The 16,494-nt window shown below is 47.3% G+C and overlaps 1 protein-coding gene and 1 long non-coding RNA gene across 3 annotated transcripts in view; one reads left to right on the top strand and one right to left on the bottom strand.

Moving 5' to 3' along the window:
- Positions 1–16,494, bottom strand: part of EPHX2 (epoxide hydrolase 2) — a 100,800-nt gene that overhangs the window by 66,567 nt on the left and 17,739 nt on the right. For both annotated transcript variants that reach the window (XM_075923324.1, XM_075923325.1), the window contains exons 2-7: positions 14,295–14,379; positions 13,586–13,745; positions 6,864–7,054; positions 5,980–6,102; positions 1,345–1,419; positions 727–822 (exon numbers count right to left, since the gene is read on the bottom strand). In XM_075923324.1, coding sequence (XP_075779439.1) covers positions 727–822; positions 1,345–1,419; positions 5,980–6,102; positions 6,864–7,054; positions 13,586–13,745; positions 14,295–14,379 — 730 coding nt within the window. The remainder of the gene's footprint in view (positions 1–726; positions 823–1,344; positions 1,420–5,979; positions 6,103–6,863; positions 7,055–13,585; positions 13,746–14,294; positions 14,380–16,494) is intronic.
- LOC142827730 (uncharacterized) lies at positions 4,618–13,578 on the top strand. Its single transcript, XR_012902434.1, has 4 exons — positions 4,618–4,913; positions 7,696–7,793; positions 8,360–8,481; positions 13,050–13,578. It is a non-coding gene; the product is annotated as an uncharacterized LOC142827730 (long non-coding RNA).

Genomic DNA, 16,494 nt, shown 5'->3' with positions numbered 1-16,494 from the left:
CGGGCGGCTCTGAGGGCTGCCTTGGGGGGGAAGAAGGGCAGCCCAACCCCAGCCCCACCTCTTCTGCCTGAGGGTCCCCTGGAGCAGCTCTGCCACCCACCTTGCTACCAGGCTGGAAGAGCAGTGAGGGGAGGCAGGCAGGAGCGAGGTGCCAACTGCGGTGAGGATAAAGGGTGTGGCGAGCACCTACCGCTACACCTCACAGCCGACTTCGTGGGAAGCGGGCACCTCGCCCAACACCGGATGCTGTTACAAGACTCACTTCGCTGACCCCCTCAGGGCATCAGCCACTCAAGGGACCTCCCCTCAACACCCGGCGATTACCACCTGCCAGGGCAGTCTGCTACGGCGCCGAGTCTGCGAGGGCAGCTTCCTCGCTCCTCTGAAGAGACGAAGGGGGGGCTGCAGCTGCCATCGCAGCCCAGCCAGAGGCCCCGGCCATGTCGGCTGTTACAGCAGAGCAGAGGGGGCTGGGAGAGGAGCAAAGCAGGAGACAGAAGGGAGGAAGGAAGATGGTGGCAGAAAGCTGGAGGGCGAAACTCACGTATGAAGATGGTAGATGTACCGGGAACAAGGTGGAGTCACAGGTGGCACCCCCCAAATAGTCACACACCTCAGAGTCCCCGCACCCCCACTTCCTCCCACACTGCTGCACAACAGACTACACAGAGAGGGGTGACCATACCCGAGAACACTCTGCCAGCGTCTGGCCCGGCTTTGCATTACCTGGTACCGCCAGGAGAACCAGGATTCGGGGAAACCATGGCAGAGGCACACGACGGGGCCGTTCCCCATCTCGACAAAATGTAGCTGGGTTCCAGGCTAGAGGGAAGACACACTGCAAGTTTATTTCCCGACTCCCAGTCCTTCCTCTCCTTAGCAGTAACACCCACCCCTTGCGGTGCACTGGCGTACGGCAGTCAGCCACAGGGCCTGGCACTACGACGCTTGGGTCGTCAGCCCTCCAGCACCTGAAACCCTGGCTGCAAACATCCCTCCCCCCCTACTCCACACACCTTCCTGTAGCCTGGCTCACTCTGTGGTACAGACCAGACCAGTGCTGTCTCTGGCCCTGTTTGAAATGATTCAGCTTCTGGCCCAGCCTTCAGGAAACAGCCTCACGCAGTCAGAAAACCTCCCTCCACAGTAAAGTCTTCATTGGCTTGATGTTCAGCCCATTCCCGTGAAGCACTGTACACTGTACCCCCACCCTTCATACCGCTCCTCTTCCTCACAGATGCACGGAGAGAGCCATCACTGGCTACGCAGGGCCCTTGCCACCACAGAACGGGGATACTGCGCTATCCAGATCGCTTTCCTCGCACACCGTTAGCTATAACCTACCTTGATTGGCACATAACCATGGGTCACGTTCACGGGGTCACACGCAACTGGCAGAGCGTCTTCATGGTCAAGCAGCTACGAGGCAAAGAAAGAAAGTTCTCAGTTCTTTAACAGCCTCCCGCGGCCCAGCTGGCCACCGTCAGCACCAGACGAACTTTCTACTGCTCAGCCAGCCTTCTAAACCAGCCCCCCCCCTCCCCTTGGGAAAGCTTCCTCCACTCAGAATGGCCAGGGCTCATTAGGCCTTTAGCTCGGAGAGCCCAGCTGTTTGCCCACATTGTGGAAACCCCGTGTGATTTAGCAAGACTGGCAAAATGTGCAGCAGAGAGAACCCGGGTTGGCTAAGACAACCATCGGTGAGGCTGCATGACAGAGTCCAGGATCAGGCTAGCAGCACCGGCGTGCTCTCTCACAGCTGAGGAAAGAGGAATAGGCCTCTCTCCCCATTATTCCTTCACAGTTCTGCATAGAAATGTGCCAGCGCAGTCTTCATCCACCCTTGGACAGCAGCTGGTAGAAGCAGACACTCCTAGAACCCGATCACTAACCACAGGGGCAATCCAGGAGGTGAGTATCAGAGGGGTAGCCGTGTTAGTCTGAATCTGCATAAACAACGAGAAGACCTGTGGCACCTTATAGACTAACAGATGTATTGGAGTATAAGCTTTCGCAGGCAAAGACCCACTTCGTCAAATGCATGTCATCCATCTGGCAAAGTGGATCTTTGCCCACGAAAGCTTATGCTCCAATACATCTGTTAGTCTATAAGGTGCCACAGGACTTCTCGTTGTTTAGACAGGAGAGAGTTTCAGTTCCTCTCTGATTAAGGGTATTAAATGTCTTCACGACTAAAGGTAAATACTCACACTAAGGGGAAAGTGCGGGAAGGAAGACTGCATGTATCTCTAGGTGTAACGTGCACCTTGAAGAACGCAAGATGCATGTGTTAGAGCACCCAAACCTCTGTCAAGGTGAGGATTCCCTGAGACTGGTGTGGTGAAATCAGTCAAGGAAGCAACAAAACAGGATTCCCATGCCATTCTAGTACACCAAGAATACTGCTTGGGACACCATCAATGAAGAGAGCCAAATTAGCATTCACTGTGATGGTGATTTGCATGCCACGGGCACATGCCACGCAGAAAACCAAATGATACACCTTTTGGTTTTTATAGAAATCCAAGGCTATGTCTACACTCGCGGCTTCTTGCATGAGTAATATGCAAATGAGGCTAAGCGTGGACTATCACTGAGCCTCATTTGCATACCTAATTAGCCACCATTTTTTTTGCAGAAGAGGCTCTTGCGCAAGAAGGAGCTGTCTACACTGCCCTTAGGCATGAAGAATTTGGGCACCTAGAGCCATATTTAGGCAGCAGGGTTGGGATTTTCCAAAGATCCATTACTTCTTTAGCAGGCCAAGTCCCATGACTGTCAGCAGGATACTTCTATGTCACTGGGATGCTGCTAACATCTTACCTCTACCACCCCAATACCAGGCACTCCTATAGCTTTCAGCCACATTACACAGACTAAAAATCATCTACTATTTATTTTAGAGGGTTTGTCTTTTTGATCAAGAACTCCTCCTAAATGGTAGGAGCTCAGACCACCAGCTTCCTCTTATCATAACTTAAATCAAAATCAGAGTTTGATCGTGCCAGGATAATGGGAAGTGCCTAGAATGGGGCTGCTTGCTCATAAAACCAAACAGAAAAAGAGACACAGAATCATCAAATCAAGTACAGTCCTCAAAAGTGACATAACTGAGCAAAGGTGGAAAGAAACTGAACCATGATGAGCCAGAAAAATAGGATGAGCTTGGAACAAGATTGCTTCTCAATAAAACAGAGAAATGTGGAGTAGTGCTCTGTTTTGGCACAGCTAAATCAATGCTTAAAGTTTGGAAGCTAGAAGAAAATGTTATTGGAAAACAAATTAACTGTAGCCTTTCTTGTTAAAACACAGCAAATGATGAGAGTTTACAGAGATGCAGAAAAAAACTGGCTGGAATCCCCATTTTTTAAAAATTTACTAAAAATTCAACAGGAATTTTTTTTTCAGATTTCTTTTAAAAAGGAACTTCATAAAAAGACTATATTCTTGAAAAATACAAGCATTTAAATCAAGCATGTACATTTTCCTTTTCCAAAGGAAGAGAAACCTTAATTGAGTTAAAGACCTGAGCAATGCCAGGTATAGCTACTGGTTTAAATTGTAATCACTGCTTGGCATTAATTGCAGTGCCTGGAATCCCTAAGCATAGACCACCCCCCTCCTGCATTAGGTGTGGTACAAACACATATACATACTGGCTGTGTCTACACTGGCATGAATTTCCGGAAATGCTTAAAACGGAATACTATTCCGTTTTCAGTTTTTCCGGAAAAGGAGCGTCTACATTGGCAGGCTGCTTTTCCGGAAAAGCCCTTTTTCCGGAAAAGCGTCTGTGGCCAATGTAGACGCGCTTTTCCAGAAAAGAGCTCCGATCGCCATTTTCACGATTGGGGCTTTTTTCCGGAAAAGACTACTGGGCTGTCTACACTGGCCCTTTTCCGGAACAGTGTTCTGGAATAAGGACTTATGCCCGAGCGGGAGCAGAATAGTTTTTCCGGAATAGCGGCTGATTTTGTACAGTAGAGCATCGTTGCTTTTCCGGAAATTCAAGGGCCAGTGTAGACAGCTTGCAGCTTATTCCGGAAAAGCGGCTGATTTTCCAGAATAAGTGGCCCAGTGTAGACACAGCCCACTGAAACAAAATACAGGACTATGTAGCACTTTAAAGACTAACGAGATTGTTCTCTGGGGAAGGGATCAAATTTAAGATAAGAGACAACAGGCAAACGCAGCAAAGATGTAGTGGCGAGAACCAGGAAAAAACGAGATGATACTGACCACTGTTTGACAAGCACACCTATACCTTAACTTTTGGCATTTAAAATATGCCAGTTTTCATCAAAGAATTTGCATTCCCAATATGGATTTTTGTATCAACATGGATTTAAGCTAAACGATCACGTATGTGATTTTTTTTCTACCAGAGATCTCAAAGCATCTTATAAGTGATAAGTACTTTCACACATCAAGAACAGCCTTAAAAATAACATGTGCAGCATTGTAGCTGTGTTGGTTACAATATATGAGAGAAACACAAGGTGGGTGAGGCAATATCTTGACCGGACCAACTTCTGTGGGTGCAAGAAACAAGCTTTTGCGCTCAAAACGCTTGTCTCTTTCACCCACACAAGCTGGCCCAATAAAATATGACCTCGCCTCCCCTTATCTGTCTCATATATTAAAGGTCAGGATCACAAAGTACACTTCTGCATAGCAAAGTCCAGTAATTGTTAACATAGCTGGGTGAACCATTAATCCCAATAGAGAACAGAGAGAAAGGGTAGTAGCTATAAGGAAACCAGACGGGAGGGTGAAGAGAAAGGAGTGCTGGCAGACAGCAGGCAAGAGGCAAGATATTAACGGATGAGCAAGGGAAACTTGGACTCTTCAGATGGTAACACGATGCGCTTCTGATTAAATAAATCAACATGAGTCAATCAATCGCGGCAAAGGTGAGAAATGCTTCCTTCAGATTCTCAGGGCACCACACTATTAACCTTGTTCCATGCTCGTTAAAGCCTTATTCCCGTTCCTGACAGTTACTAATTCATTACCGGACTTTGCCTCCTCCTCAGCTCCACATACAGGATTTTTTAAATGAATTTTATCTGCCCAATCTTTCCACATCCAACTTTATTTTGCTACCTCTTCTACAGAACTCTAACAGATGAGCAAGGCAGGGTTTACCCTGGTGGGCTGAGCTGCTTTGTTCCCATTGTATTACACTCGCCACGGTGCTTTGTACCGGAACCAAGTTCTACATTCATGTATCCCACTGTTAATCCAGAGCAACTAAATCACTACTACTGAATTATTTTGGAAGGACAGCAGTGAAACTGCCAGCCCCATTTGGCCCTCCATCAGCAAGATGGACACTTTTCGCTTAGGCAGCCTTATTTTTCTGGGTTTCATTTGGCAAAGCCAGGAGCAATCTGAACCGGAGCTGTATTTGACCTGCACGCTTAAATGTCAAGCAGATAAAATTTTAGCCCAAGGATGCAATTTGAGAGGGATTTTAAATAAAACTACCATCACAGCCACACCTAGAGCAGCACTCAAAGACGCTCTAAAGGTCATGATCAAAAGAATAGTAATAGAGATGTAACCATGTTAGTCTGGTCTAGCCTGAAACAAAAAACAGGACTATGTCACACTTTAAAGACTAACAAGATGGTTTATTAGATGATGAGCTTTCGTGGGCCAGACCCACTTCCTCAGATCAAATAGCGGAAGAAAATTCACTTCCACTATTTGATCTGAGGAAGTGGGTCTGGCTCACGAAAGCTCATCATCGAATAAACCATCTTGTTAGTCTTTAAAGTGCTGCATAGTCCTATTTTATGATCAAAAGAGAATCTGTGGAAATTTCACTGTATTTTACGGTATGCTAGGCAAGAGCAGAAGTCCCAATCTTGTATTTCTACAGGACCCAGCTGTGTGGAATCCCAAGGCTGAAGTCTGTCTCCAGAGGGAGGGGATGGTAAATGCAGATTCCTATAGTGCTTTGCCACTGGATACCTGAACGCCGCTCAGATCCTGCAGCTCCTTCAGGGCAACATTAGTGTCCCGGACAAGGATGGTGGCTATTCCCATTTCTCGGGCAGGCTTTAAGTTCGCGCCGATGTCATCCAGAAAAATAACCTGGGTTCAGGAGAGAGTCAGAACTCAGGGCAGTCAGGGGAAGGAGAGTTGGGGAGTTGTGTGTGGCTAGCTGGGCACCCAAACGCCACGTGTCGCTTTTGGCAAGCTTTGCCATTTGCCACGGGCAGAGGGTGTAAGGGGAGGCTGAGCCTCTCCAAACAGCCCAGCACGGCCTTTGGAGCGCTGCCGCTAAAAGCGCACCCGTGGCCCTACCTGTGCTTCGCCCCCACTCATCAGCTTCCCTCCCCAGGCTCCATCCCCTCTCGTGACTTTTGCCAGCCCTTCTGGCACCTCTCTGCCATTGGGGCTGCCACGCTCATTCACGACCCTATGAGGCTATGCCCCGCCTCAAGAGTGAGTGAGCGATGGGGGAAGGGATGGAGAAGCATGAGCAGCAGGTAGGGGAGGGGCGGAGAGACCAGACTGGCCAATGGGCGGAGTGCCTCAGTGGAAGGGGCGGAGAGACCAGACCGGCCAATGGACGGAGTGCCTCGGTGGAAGGGGCGGAGAGTCATGACCACCGGTGGGTGTGGCCTCGGGAGAAGTGGCTGAACACGAGGGCAGGAACTTACGGTGGGAAGTGGCTGAACAGGAGCCAAGCATGAGGGTAGGATCACAGTCCAGACACCAGCACCCCTCCCCAACCCACACATATCCCTGTCTAATGAGCTTCTGGCGCTCGCACCCGGCCTCCCCCCAAAGCAGGCGTCACGCGCCGCCCAAGCCACGTGCCCTTAGCTAGAAGTCAATTGTTCCTGCACCTCCTGCGGTTTCGCCTTCAGCAGGCCCAGCGTGTACTCGTAAATTTGAGGGTCCGGCTTCTTCAGACCGATGCGGCAAGACTCGATGACCTCGTCGAAATGCCGTCTCAGCAGAGAGCGCGCCAGAGCCATGATGTGTTTCTGAGGGCCATCATCGATCCAGTTATTCGTGAGCACACACGTCTTGAACCCTGGAACAGGACAGATCACTAAATGGGTCAAGGGGCTACCCAGACGGGGAACAGTTAAGGAAAATCCTTCCCCTTCCATAACCCGGCTGGCCCAGCAGTAATTACACCTCTTATAGCTATATGTCCACTTTAACCACGGACAACCTCAAGGGGCTTTACAAACAAAAGGCTCAGCTTTGCAGGGCTCTCCTCATGCAAGTTGTCTTTCCTCCTGAAGTTAAGGGAGGGCTCCTTGTTGAACAAAGCTTACCACTATCGAGATCTTTTAACACCACCCTGTCACGTAATTCTATTTAGAAACTTTTCAAGCTCCGTCAAACTTGGGTCGGTTTGTTAGATTAAGTGCACACCGCTTCTGTCATACAACGGTTTGGGACAGGAAGTGAAGAAGAACCCCATGTCCCACTGAGATGGAATTGAGGCAGGCAGAATGGAACCTGGCCCCGAGCAGCGGTTTCCGTTTCTAGCCACTGGGTTGAAGAAACTGGCAGGACTTCGTTTTGAGACACAGTCATTATCCAAGGCAGTCACTCCTTGTGGATTTGCAGTCTCTCTATAGGATGGTTGATCAGTCTCTCGGGTCTGTTTGGCCTAGTCCCAGTTCAGGGTTTTTGGGGTTTTTTTCATGTTTTTGTTTCCAGGAAATCCAGCTGCTCCCAGTATACATGCAAACCAGGTCAGACTCAAAGCCTATTTCAGTCAATGGAACTCTTTCCCCTGAATCCACAGCAAGCTTTGGGTGAGACTCATTGTAAACATAATTTCCCCCTCTTCTGAAGTTGTCTCAGTTAATACCTTGCTAGCGGACACCATTTTAAGGAACTTGCTAGATCATTTACTTAATAATCTCAGAGGGATAGCCATGTTAATCTGTAACTTTAAAATATATAACATGAGCAAAACCCACTTCTTAGAATCATAGAATCTTAGGGGTGGAAAAGACCTCAAGAGTCATCAAGTCCAACCCCCTGCCCAAGGCAGGACAATCCCAACTAAATCAACCCAGCCACGGCTCTGTCAAGCCAGGACTTAAAAAAAACTCTAGGGATGGAGATACCACCACCTCCCTAAGGAACCCATCCCAGTGCTTCCCCACCCTCCTAGGGAAATAGATAAGAGTGGAGGGAAAAAAGGAGGAACCTCACAATGTACAACAGAAAAAAGGGAGGGGGAGAAAAATATCTGTCAATAGTAGTACCAGTGCTAATGAGGCTATCAGAGTGGGCTGGAAGTGTCCCAGACTTAGCTTTTGATGTCAATTGGATGTTGACTATAATGGCCTCTCTAGTTCATATCTTTGTTCAGGCCATGAGAGAGAGTGTCAAATTTGCATATGAAGGCCCGTTCTGCAACTTCTCTCCATGGTTGGTTTCTGAAATGCCTTTGTAGAAGAATGGCCACTTTTAAACCCATGCATGAGTGCTCAGGTAGGTTAAAATGTGCTCCTGCCGTTTTCTGTATTGTCACTTCTGATAGCCAGCTTATGTCCATTTAACCTTTGTCGTAGAACAGGGGTCAGCAAACCCGGCACACATGCCAGAAGCAGCACGCGAGCCAATTTTTACTGGCACACAGGGCAGGAGCTCAGCCTTGCCCCTCCCAGACTCAGCTGCAGGCTGGAGCATCAGCTCCGGCTTCCTGCTGGGACGGAGGGGGGGGGGGGGGGGAGGCGTGAGAGGCACGTGCATGCATGTCCCTGGGACTGCCCCTGCCCTGCCTGGGCATGCAGCTCCCAGGAACTAAGGGGTTAACCGCCCTCTCCTGGCTATAGACTCTGCTTCTTGCTTTAGGAGGGGACAGAGCTGGGCTGCTCCACAGAGCTGGGGCTGAGCAGCAGGCACATGTGTTGTGCCGGGGCCCAGACCACCCTGCACTGCTCCCCGCGGGCAGTCTGTGGTGGCAGGGATGTGGGGGCAGAAGGAGAGGTGAAGGAGGATGCTGGGGCAGGATGGAAGGGGGAAGTGGTTTTGGAGGAGGGTTTTTTTGCTTCTCACTTGTGTGGTCCCCAACTGATTTTTCTGTAGGTCAATGACCCCCCCAGTCCAAAAAAAGGTTGCCCACCCCTGCCACAAATAAAGAAAACATTGAAACCTTTCGTGTTGGACCTAATATTTTACCTTAACTTTACTTTATTTAAAATAAATAACTAAAAAACCATATACCAGTTTGATAAACTAACATGAGTAAATTAAAATGCTTAATCTGTGTAATCATTTAAATTAAACCATTCTTCACAGCTGCAGCATGAGCAAAATGGCCCGGATGTAATTATGTAATTAATGGTGAGTTTCCATTAGCAAGTGGTAGTCCATGGAAAGGTCTGCATTGACCCAGATGGTCCACGGAGCACATGGTGGAGAGAACCTCCACCCTGACAACGCCATGACCCAACATGGGAGGGTGTTAGCTGACGGTTAGGGCAGTGTGTGTGTGTGTGTGTGTGTGTGTGTGTGTGTGTGTGTGTGTGTGTGTGTGTGTGTCTGTTGTGTTTGAGAAAAGGTTTAACGTTTGTGTTTTCACTGCTAGGACCGGGGTTTTGTTGCAGAGGGTAGCCAGCAGGCCAACAGACGTTCCTTTATAGGAAGAGCTTATTATACCTTAGATTTTAGCTGCTAGGATGCAGAATTTTTTTACAGCGGGCAGTCTGGGAAAGACTGAGAGATGCCCCAACGGATTTGTTATCTGGGAGTGACACAAATTTAAACGCCCAAGGTTTTTTTTAATACCTGTTTTTTATGACTGGCTGAAGTTTTTTTAATTGTGCTTGGTTTTGTTACAGCAACTGAAGGAGTTAGGTTAAAGCTTAAACAGTTACAGGTTTATTGAGGAAGCTTATAAATTATATGGTTACAATGGCTATTGCTTTGCTTGGTTTTGTTACAGCAACTGAAGGAGTTAGGTTAAAGCTTAAACAGTTACAGGTTTATTGAGGAAGCTTATAAAGTATATGGTTACAATGGCTATTGCTTTGCTTGGTTTTGTTACAGCAACTAAAGGAGTTAGGTTAAAGCTTAAACAGTTACAGGTTTATTGAGGAAGCTTATAAATTATATGGTTACAATGGCTATTGCTCTGTTTCTTAACTGCTAGCAAATATAGATTTAAAAAAATGGTTACAAAGAAAATAAAGATAGACAATAGAAATAATGGTACCAAATGACAGCTTAATTTTTAAAGAGCTCTATTCTATGCATGTACTAAAACAAAAGGACATATATGGGTACCATTTTTACCCCCTTCTGCATTGCTCGGTCCCAGTGTGTCAGGCCAGGATCGGTCCCTCAATTCCTCGGAAAGACAAAAATACGAGGTGGGCGTCCCCGTGAACCTCGGGAGGCCAAACACCTAAGCCGACCAGCAGGTAAATGGTAGATTGACACTCAGAGTAAGTGTGCTGCTGGACCCATCTTTATACCCATGGGGTCACGTATTTCTCTTTCTTATCTGTGATACCAAATGGTGCTGGCCTGTCTCTTGTGACGCCAGCTCTTACAAGGGAGTTGTGAACTTAATTTACACTTGTAAGAGAGAGAACTAAATTGGAAGTACTGAGGATTCTTTTCTCAGTGGGAGATTCCTCTCCCAGGGACGGTTCTGTGTGATCATATCAGCATTAGGTGCCAGCCCAGCAGTTCTTGCGGCCTCAAGGTCAGTTTATTGCCTTAATCGTTTTTCCCCATATCTATGTTTTCAGCTTACTTGGGGTTAAAGAGAGGTTCGCATATTCTGGTCTCGCATCAAAGCTTCCAAGGCTATGCTAATTTTATTGCTCCTTCTCTGCCCTGTGTACAGGCATCTTAAAGGGCAAGCAAAATTAATGTAACGGGGGGGGGGGGGCCATCTGGCTATAGAGGGTTAAATTTTGGCACGCCACTTCGGAAAGTTTGCTGACCCGTCATAGAGGCTGTCCAGTTTGGCCAAAATACATGGCAGAGGGGCATTGCTGGCACTTAGAATCATAGAATACTAGGACTGAAAGGGACCTTGAGAGGTCATTTAGCCCAGTCCCCCGCCCTCATGGCAGGACCAAATACTGTCTAGACCATCCCTGATAGACATTTCTCTAACCTACTCTGAAATATCTCCAGAGATGGAGATTCCACAACCTCCCTGGGCAATTTATTCCAGTGTTTAACGACCCTGACAGTTAGGAAGTTTTTTCTAATGTCCAACCTAAACCTCCCTGGCTGCAGTTTAAGCCCATTGCTTCTTGTTCAATCCTCAGAGGCCAAGATGAACAAGTTTTCTCCCTCCTCCTTATGACACCCTTTTAGATACCTGAAAACTGCTGTCATGTCCCCCCTCAATCTTCTCTTTTCTAAACTAAACAAACCCAATTCCTTCAGCCTTCCCTCATAGGTCATGTTCTCTAGACCTTTAATCATTCTTGTTGCTCTTCTCTGGACCCTCTCCAATTTTTCTACATCTTTCTTGAAATGCGGTGCCCAGAACTGGAGACAATACTCCAATTGAGGCCTAACCAGCACAGAGTAGAGCGGAACAATGACTTCTCGTGTCTTGCTCACAACACACCTATTAATACATCCCAGAATCATGTTTGCTTTCTTTGCAACAGCATCACACTGCTGACTCGTATTCAGCTTGTGGTCCACTATAACCCCTAGATCCCTTTCTGCCATACTTCTTCCTAGACAGTCACTTCCCATTCTGTATGTGTGAAACTGATTGTTCCTTCCTAAGTGGACCACTTTGCATTTGTCTTTAATAAACTTCATCCTATTTATCTCAGACCATTTCTCCTATTTGTCCAGGTCATTTTGAATTATGACCCTATCCCCCAGATTAGTCGCAACCCCTCCCAGCTTGCTATCATCTGCAAACTTAATAAGCGTACTTTCTATGGCAATATCTGAATTGTTGATGAAGATATTGAACAGAGCTGGTCCCAAAACAGACCCCTGCGGAACCCCACTTGTTATGACTTTCCAGCAGGATTGTGAACCATTAATAACTACTCTCTGAGTACGATTATTCAGCCAGTTATGCACCCACCTTATAGTAGCCCCATCTAAGTTGTATTTACCTAGTTTATTGATAAGAACATCATGTGAGACCGTATCAAACGCCTTACTAAAGTCTAGGTATACCACATCCACCACTTCTCCCTTATCCACAAGACTCGTTATCCTATTAAAGAAAGCTATCAGATTGGTTTGACATGATTTGTTCTTTACAAATCCATCCTGGCTGTTCCCTATCACCTTGCTACTTCCCAAGTGTTTACAGATTTCCTTAATTACTTGCCCCATTATCTTCCCTGGCACAGAAGTTAAACTAACTGGTCTGTAGTTTCCTGTGTTGTTCACTTGATGGCATTTCGTTGTTCCTTTAGTTAATAATCCTTGTTGGCTTGGTGACAGCATGCCTGATGTATTCAGTATTAACGCTCTGTGACACACTGTCATTAGTCAAGAGTTGGTAAGTAAATATCAGGGAAGCGCACTAAAAGATAAAAAGTCCCATCTACGCCCTAGGATTTTATTGGTTAGAGGATTAGGAATGGGTTAGTGATGAGTGACAGCTGTTTGCTACTGCCAGAGACCAAGGGCAATCCATGCTTTGGGAAGGGTACGCCGGGGGGCCAGAACAGAATGTTTTCACACAGCTGTGATCAGGCACGTCTCAAGCACAGTTCTCCATTGGTAGGGCACAGAGCACTACATAGAGGAGGGAAGCTGAGACAGACAAGACACAGAGCACAGAGGTAGGGTTATTCATTACGAGACAGAGGGTGGATTGCCGGAAGCAGCAAGTGTTCAGGAGGGATGCAGAGGAGAACCACCTGTGTGATGGCAGAGGAGGGCAGCATGGCAGAAAACCCCGGGAGGAAATGAAAGAAGTCAGTGAGGGGAATGGGAGACGCACAAGGAACAGGATGGGGTACAGTGTGAGGGGGGCGAGGGATGAGAGCAGAGATCCAGCTGGGACCAAGGTTGAGAAGACCATTTTCCAACATGGGTGTTTTCTATTGTAGTCAGGCGACACCCAAGACCCAGGAGGGATTGTGCTGGTCCAAACCCTCCAAAGGAGGGACCACCAGTTACCCTGCAGCACAGTTTCAGAGCCTGGCTGTCCCACCAGCTGGGAGGGACACCCAACAAATGACGGGCAAGCCACAGATCCTGCCTGCGCTGCATTCAAGCTGCAAGTCAAAGACTAACCACACTAGGCAGAGTCCTGGGAGAATTATTGGCAATCACACACAGAACAGGGAGTCTACAGAAGGAAGAAGACTGCGTCCAGTCTTCACTACAAATATTAGCCACTTATAAACATGGTTTCAATCCAGGCAATGCCTTCGGTCCACTGTGGCAAGAAGTAAACCTATTTCCTCTCCATGTTTTAACCTCAGGACAGTCCACGCTTGAGACGTGTCTCTATGAATGCATTTTTTCTGTTCACACAGGCAGAGAGAAACTAGCTGTAACAAAGATGGGCCAAGGTCACGTGTGGACGTGTTTACTCGTGTAGCCAAGCTGGGTGGGCAGAAATGCAAGTAGCCACGCTTACCGTTGTTCCTGAGAGTGACGGCTGCTTGCAATAGAGCAGTATTGAGCTTTCCGCCTTCCATGGTATCCTTAAAGACGTGTGCTACGGAGAACTTTTCTGGGAGAGACATCCCCAAGGAGGCAGCAAACTTCTTGCAATCCTCTTCCAGCTCAGAAACCAGCTGAAACACACAGCGTTCCCATCACCCAAAAGAGCAAGTTACCTCTCAACGCAGAACGAGGAAAAGTCACTCAAACTCCCATTCCCACCAATACACACACACAGCATTAACTATTGCCTAATGACTGCTAAGGTTTACCAATAAGTGACTATTAAGACCCCTCTTCTGCCAGAAAGCAGGAATGAAAGGACTTGCCCAGAAGGAACAAAGTAGGTGCATTGTGTTTTAGAGCTAATGCAATACCATTGGCCACAAGCCAACGAATTAACCTTCCATTGGCGGAGGCTATTTCTCATGGTGAAAGTGCCAAACTATAGAAGACTTAAGCCCATCCTGAGGCCAGACCAACTGTGAACCTACCCAGTACGCAAAATTCAAACCTAGCCACGTCTTTGCCCGATGGCAATAGCGTCACCCAATGAGTCAAGAAGAAACTCTCTCCCACCCAGCTCGGCACGGCATGTGCACAGCTTGTGTTCAACCCACACCACGCCCTACCCATCTGCTCCATTCCCACACTCGCAAGGCTCAGCGGAGATAATCGCTTACCTGAGATAAGGTGATTTCCCCTCTCATCGCTCTGGCATAGGGACCGCTGGGGCCCGCTCCAAGGATGACATTTTGCAAAAAGTTCCTAAAAATTAATGAACAAGTTACCATAAGGAACCAACAAGCAGCAGGATGCTGCTGTCCAATTACAACTTTCCGCAAGACAAGAACTGGCCATAGTCAATGCGCTGGGAGCCATTCAGTAATTTAGTTCTACTCTGAAGAGGGATGGACAAGAGAGAGTTTCCAAGTCCTCACGGATCTGAGTGATCTACTGGGGAAAGGTCTCAGAAGGGTAGCCATTTTATCTGTCTGCCAAAACAATGCGGAGTCCTGTGGCACCTTACAGACTAACAGATTTATTTGGCTTTCGTGGGTAAAGACCATGTCATCAGATGCATCGGACAAAGTGGTTTTTACCCATAAAAGCTTTTGCCCAAACAAACCTGTTAGTCTGTAGGATGCCACAGAACTCCTCCTTGTTTCCACTGGGGAAAACATGTATTCCTTTGTCTCCCGTTGACACTGGTGATTGCTGAGGAAGCTGGATTTTAGTCTCCTTACACAAGACAGGGAATAAAAGCCAGTAGGATGGAGGGAAAGCTATTTATGGAAAAGAAGTCATCTTACTTGAGAGCACACAGCCTCAATGTCAAACAGTGCAGATGAGTGTTTCTTAAACTTTTTAAGACTGAGGAACACCAAACATTTTTTTTTTATGGGGAACACAGAGGATTTTTTTTGTTGGGCGCAAAAAAAAAAAAGGTCACCTGCCCCTCTAAGGACAGCCATTTTGAATTATGTTGGTAAACATTGGTATAGATGAAAGTGACCATTTCAATTATGGGGCAAATTAACTTCTGGTGCAATTCCAGTCACGTCAAAGAATAAGTCTAGTCTATCCCCTTCCCACGGCAGTGTGGCTCACGATACTCACCCTGCTCTGCGGACCTCAAGTCCCCAAATCACCTATCACTTCTCCTAGGTTGTCTAGTACAGTGGTACGAGAACCTTTAGGGATACTTGAGAGAAGTCTCGGGTTACATCAACACAACTGAAGTTCTGAGAAAACTGAATTTTTGTTTTAACTTTTACAGCGTTTTATTATTTTTCTACGTTTTACACCCAAAAATTTCACCCCCCACCCAGCTACGATTAAGTTGTTTAAACAAATGGGTTGCAACGGTACAAAAAAAATGTTGTGTGTTTGAAAACTGTAGGTAGTGGGGGTACTTATAATTTATTTCGAAAAAAGGATACTTTATTAAAAAAAAGTTGAAAAACTTTATGCCGGGATCACTTTTGTGATGTTCATCTCAGATTTTTCCTTTGCTTCATTTTATCTCATCATGGATTTGTACTGGGAGCACGTGGCCTAGTGGACAGAGCATTAAACAGAGACTGCTGGGCAATCTTGGAAAATTCACGTCACCTCCCTATGCCTCAGTTTCCCCATATGCTTAAAAGGGATGGTGGTGACCCTCCTAAGTAAAGTGCCTTGAGATAGACATTAACTGTAGGTGTTTCAGGATTGGGGCCTCATCATCAGAGTCCTCAGTGGATACCAAATTTTCATAAGCATCCAATCCTCAAACAACCAGGGATATAGACCAGAGAGTCACAGATCTGGGGGCTCTATTCACTGTGACTATCTTAGTACATGTTGTACCTCCTTAGTCCGACATCCTTGGGTCCTGACCAGTGTCAAAACAGGGAATCTGATGGACCAGGGGAGGTCTGGAGCCACCCTGCCTCTTCCCCCAAGCATTCCCCCAAGCATTCCCCTGACCTCGCTCCGCCCCCTCACTCCCTGAGCTTGAGTAAGTGTCACAAGTGAGCTATTTGCGGTGCTCTGGAAGCCCTAGCATACCCCACTCCCCTGCTTTTCCCCAGACATGCTCCAGCCCAGGGCCACCCATGGAGATGCCGGACCACAGATGTTGCCAAACTACAGACGTCCAGGCGACAGAGGTCAAACCTGCACTTCTGTGGTCCCATTATCCTAGTATCTGAGCACCTCCCCAGGCACTACTGTCCCATAAAAAGTGGGGGAATGGAAAAAAACTAAGTGACTTGGCCAATGTCCCACAAGGGCTCTGTGGCAGAGCAGGAATCAATTCTTGGTCTGCTACAGCCCAGGCTGGTAATCTATCCAGTAGACTAGGGGTGGGCAAACTTTTTGGTCCAAGGGCTACATCAG

This window comes from Pelodiscus sinensis, chromosome 3, assembly GCF_049634645.1.
Source record: "Pelodiscus sinensis isolate JC-2024 chromosome 3, ASM4963464v1, whole genome shotgun sequence".
In the NCBI taxonomy this organism is placed as follows: Eukaryota; Metazoa; Chordata; order Testudines; family Trionychidae; genus Pelodiscus; species Pelodiscus sinensis.
The sequence above is the reverse complement of the archived record's forward strand: the minus strand, read 5'-3'. Positions and strand labels throughout refer to the sequence as shown.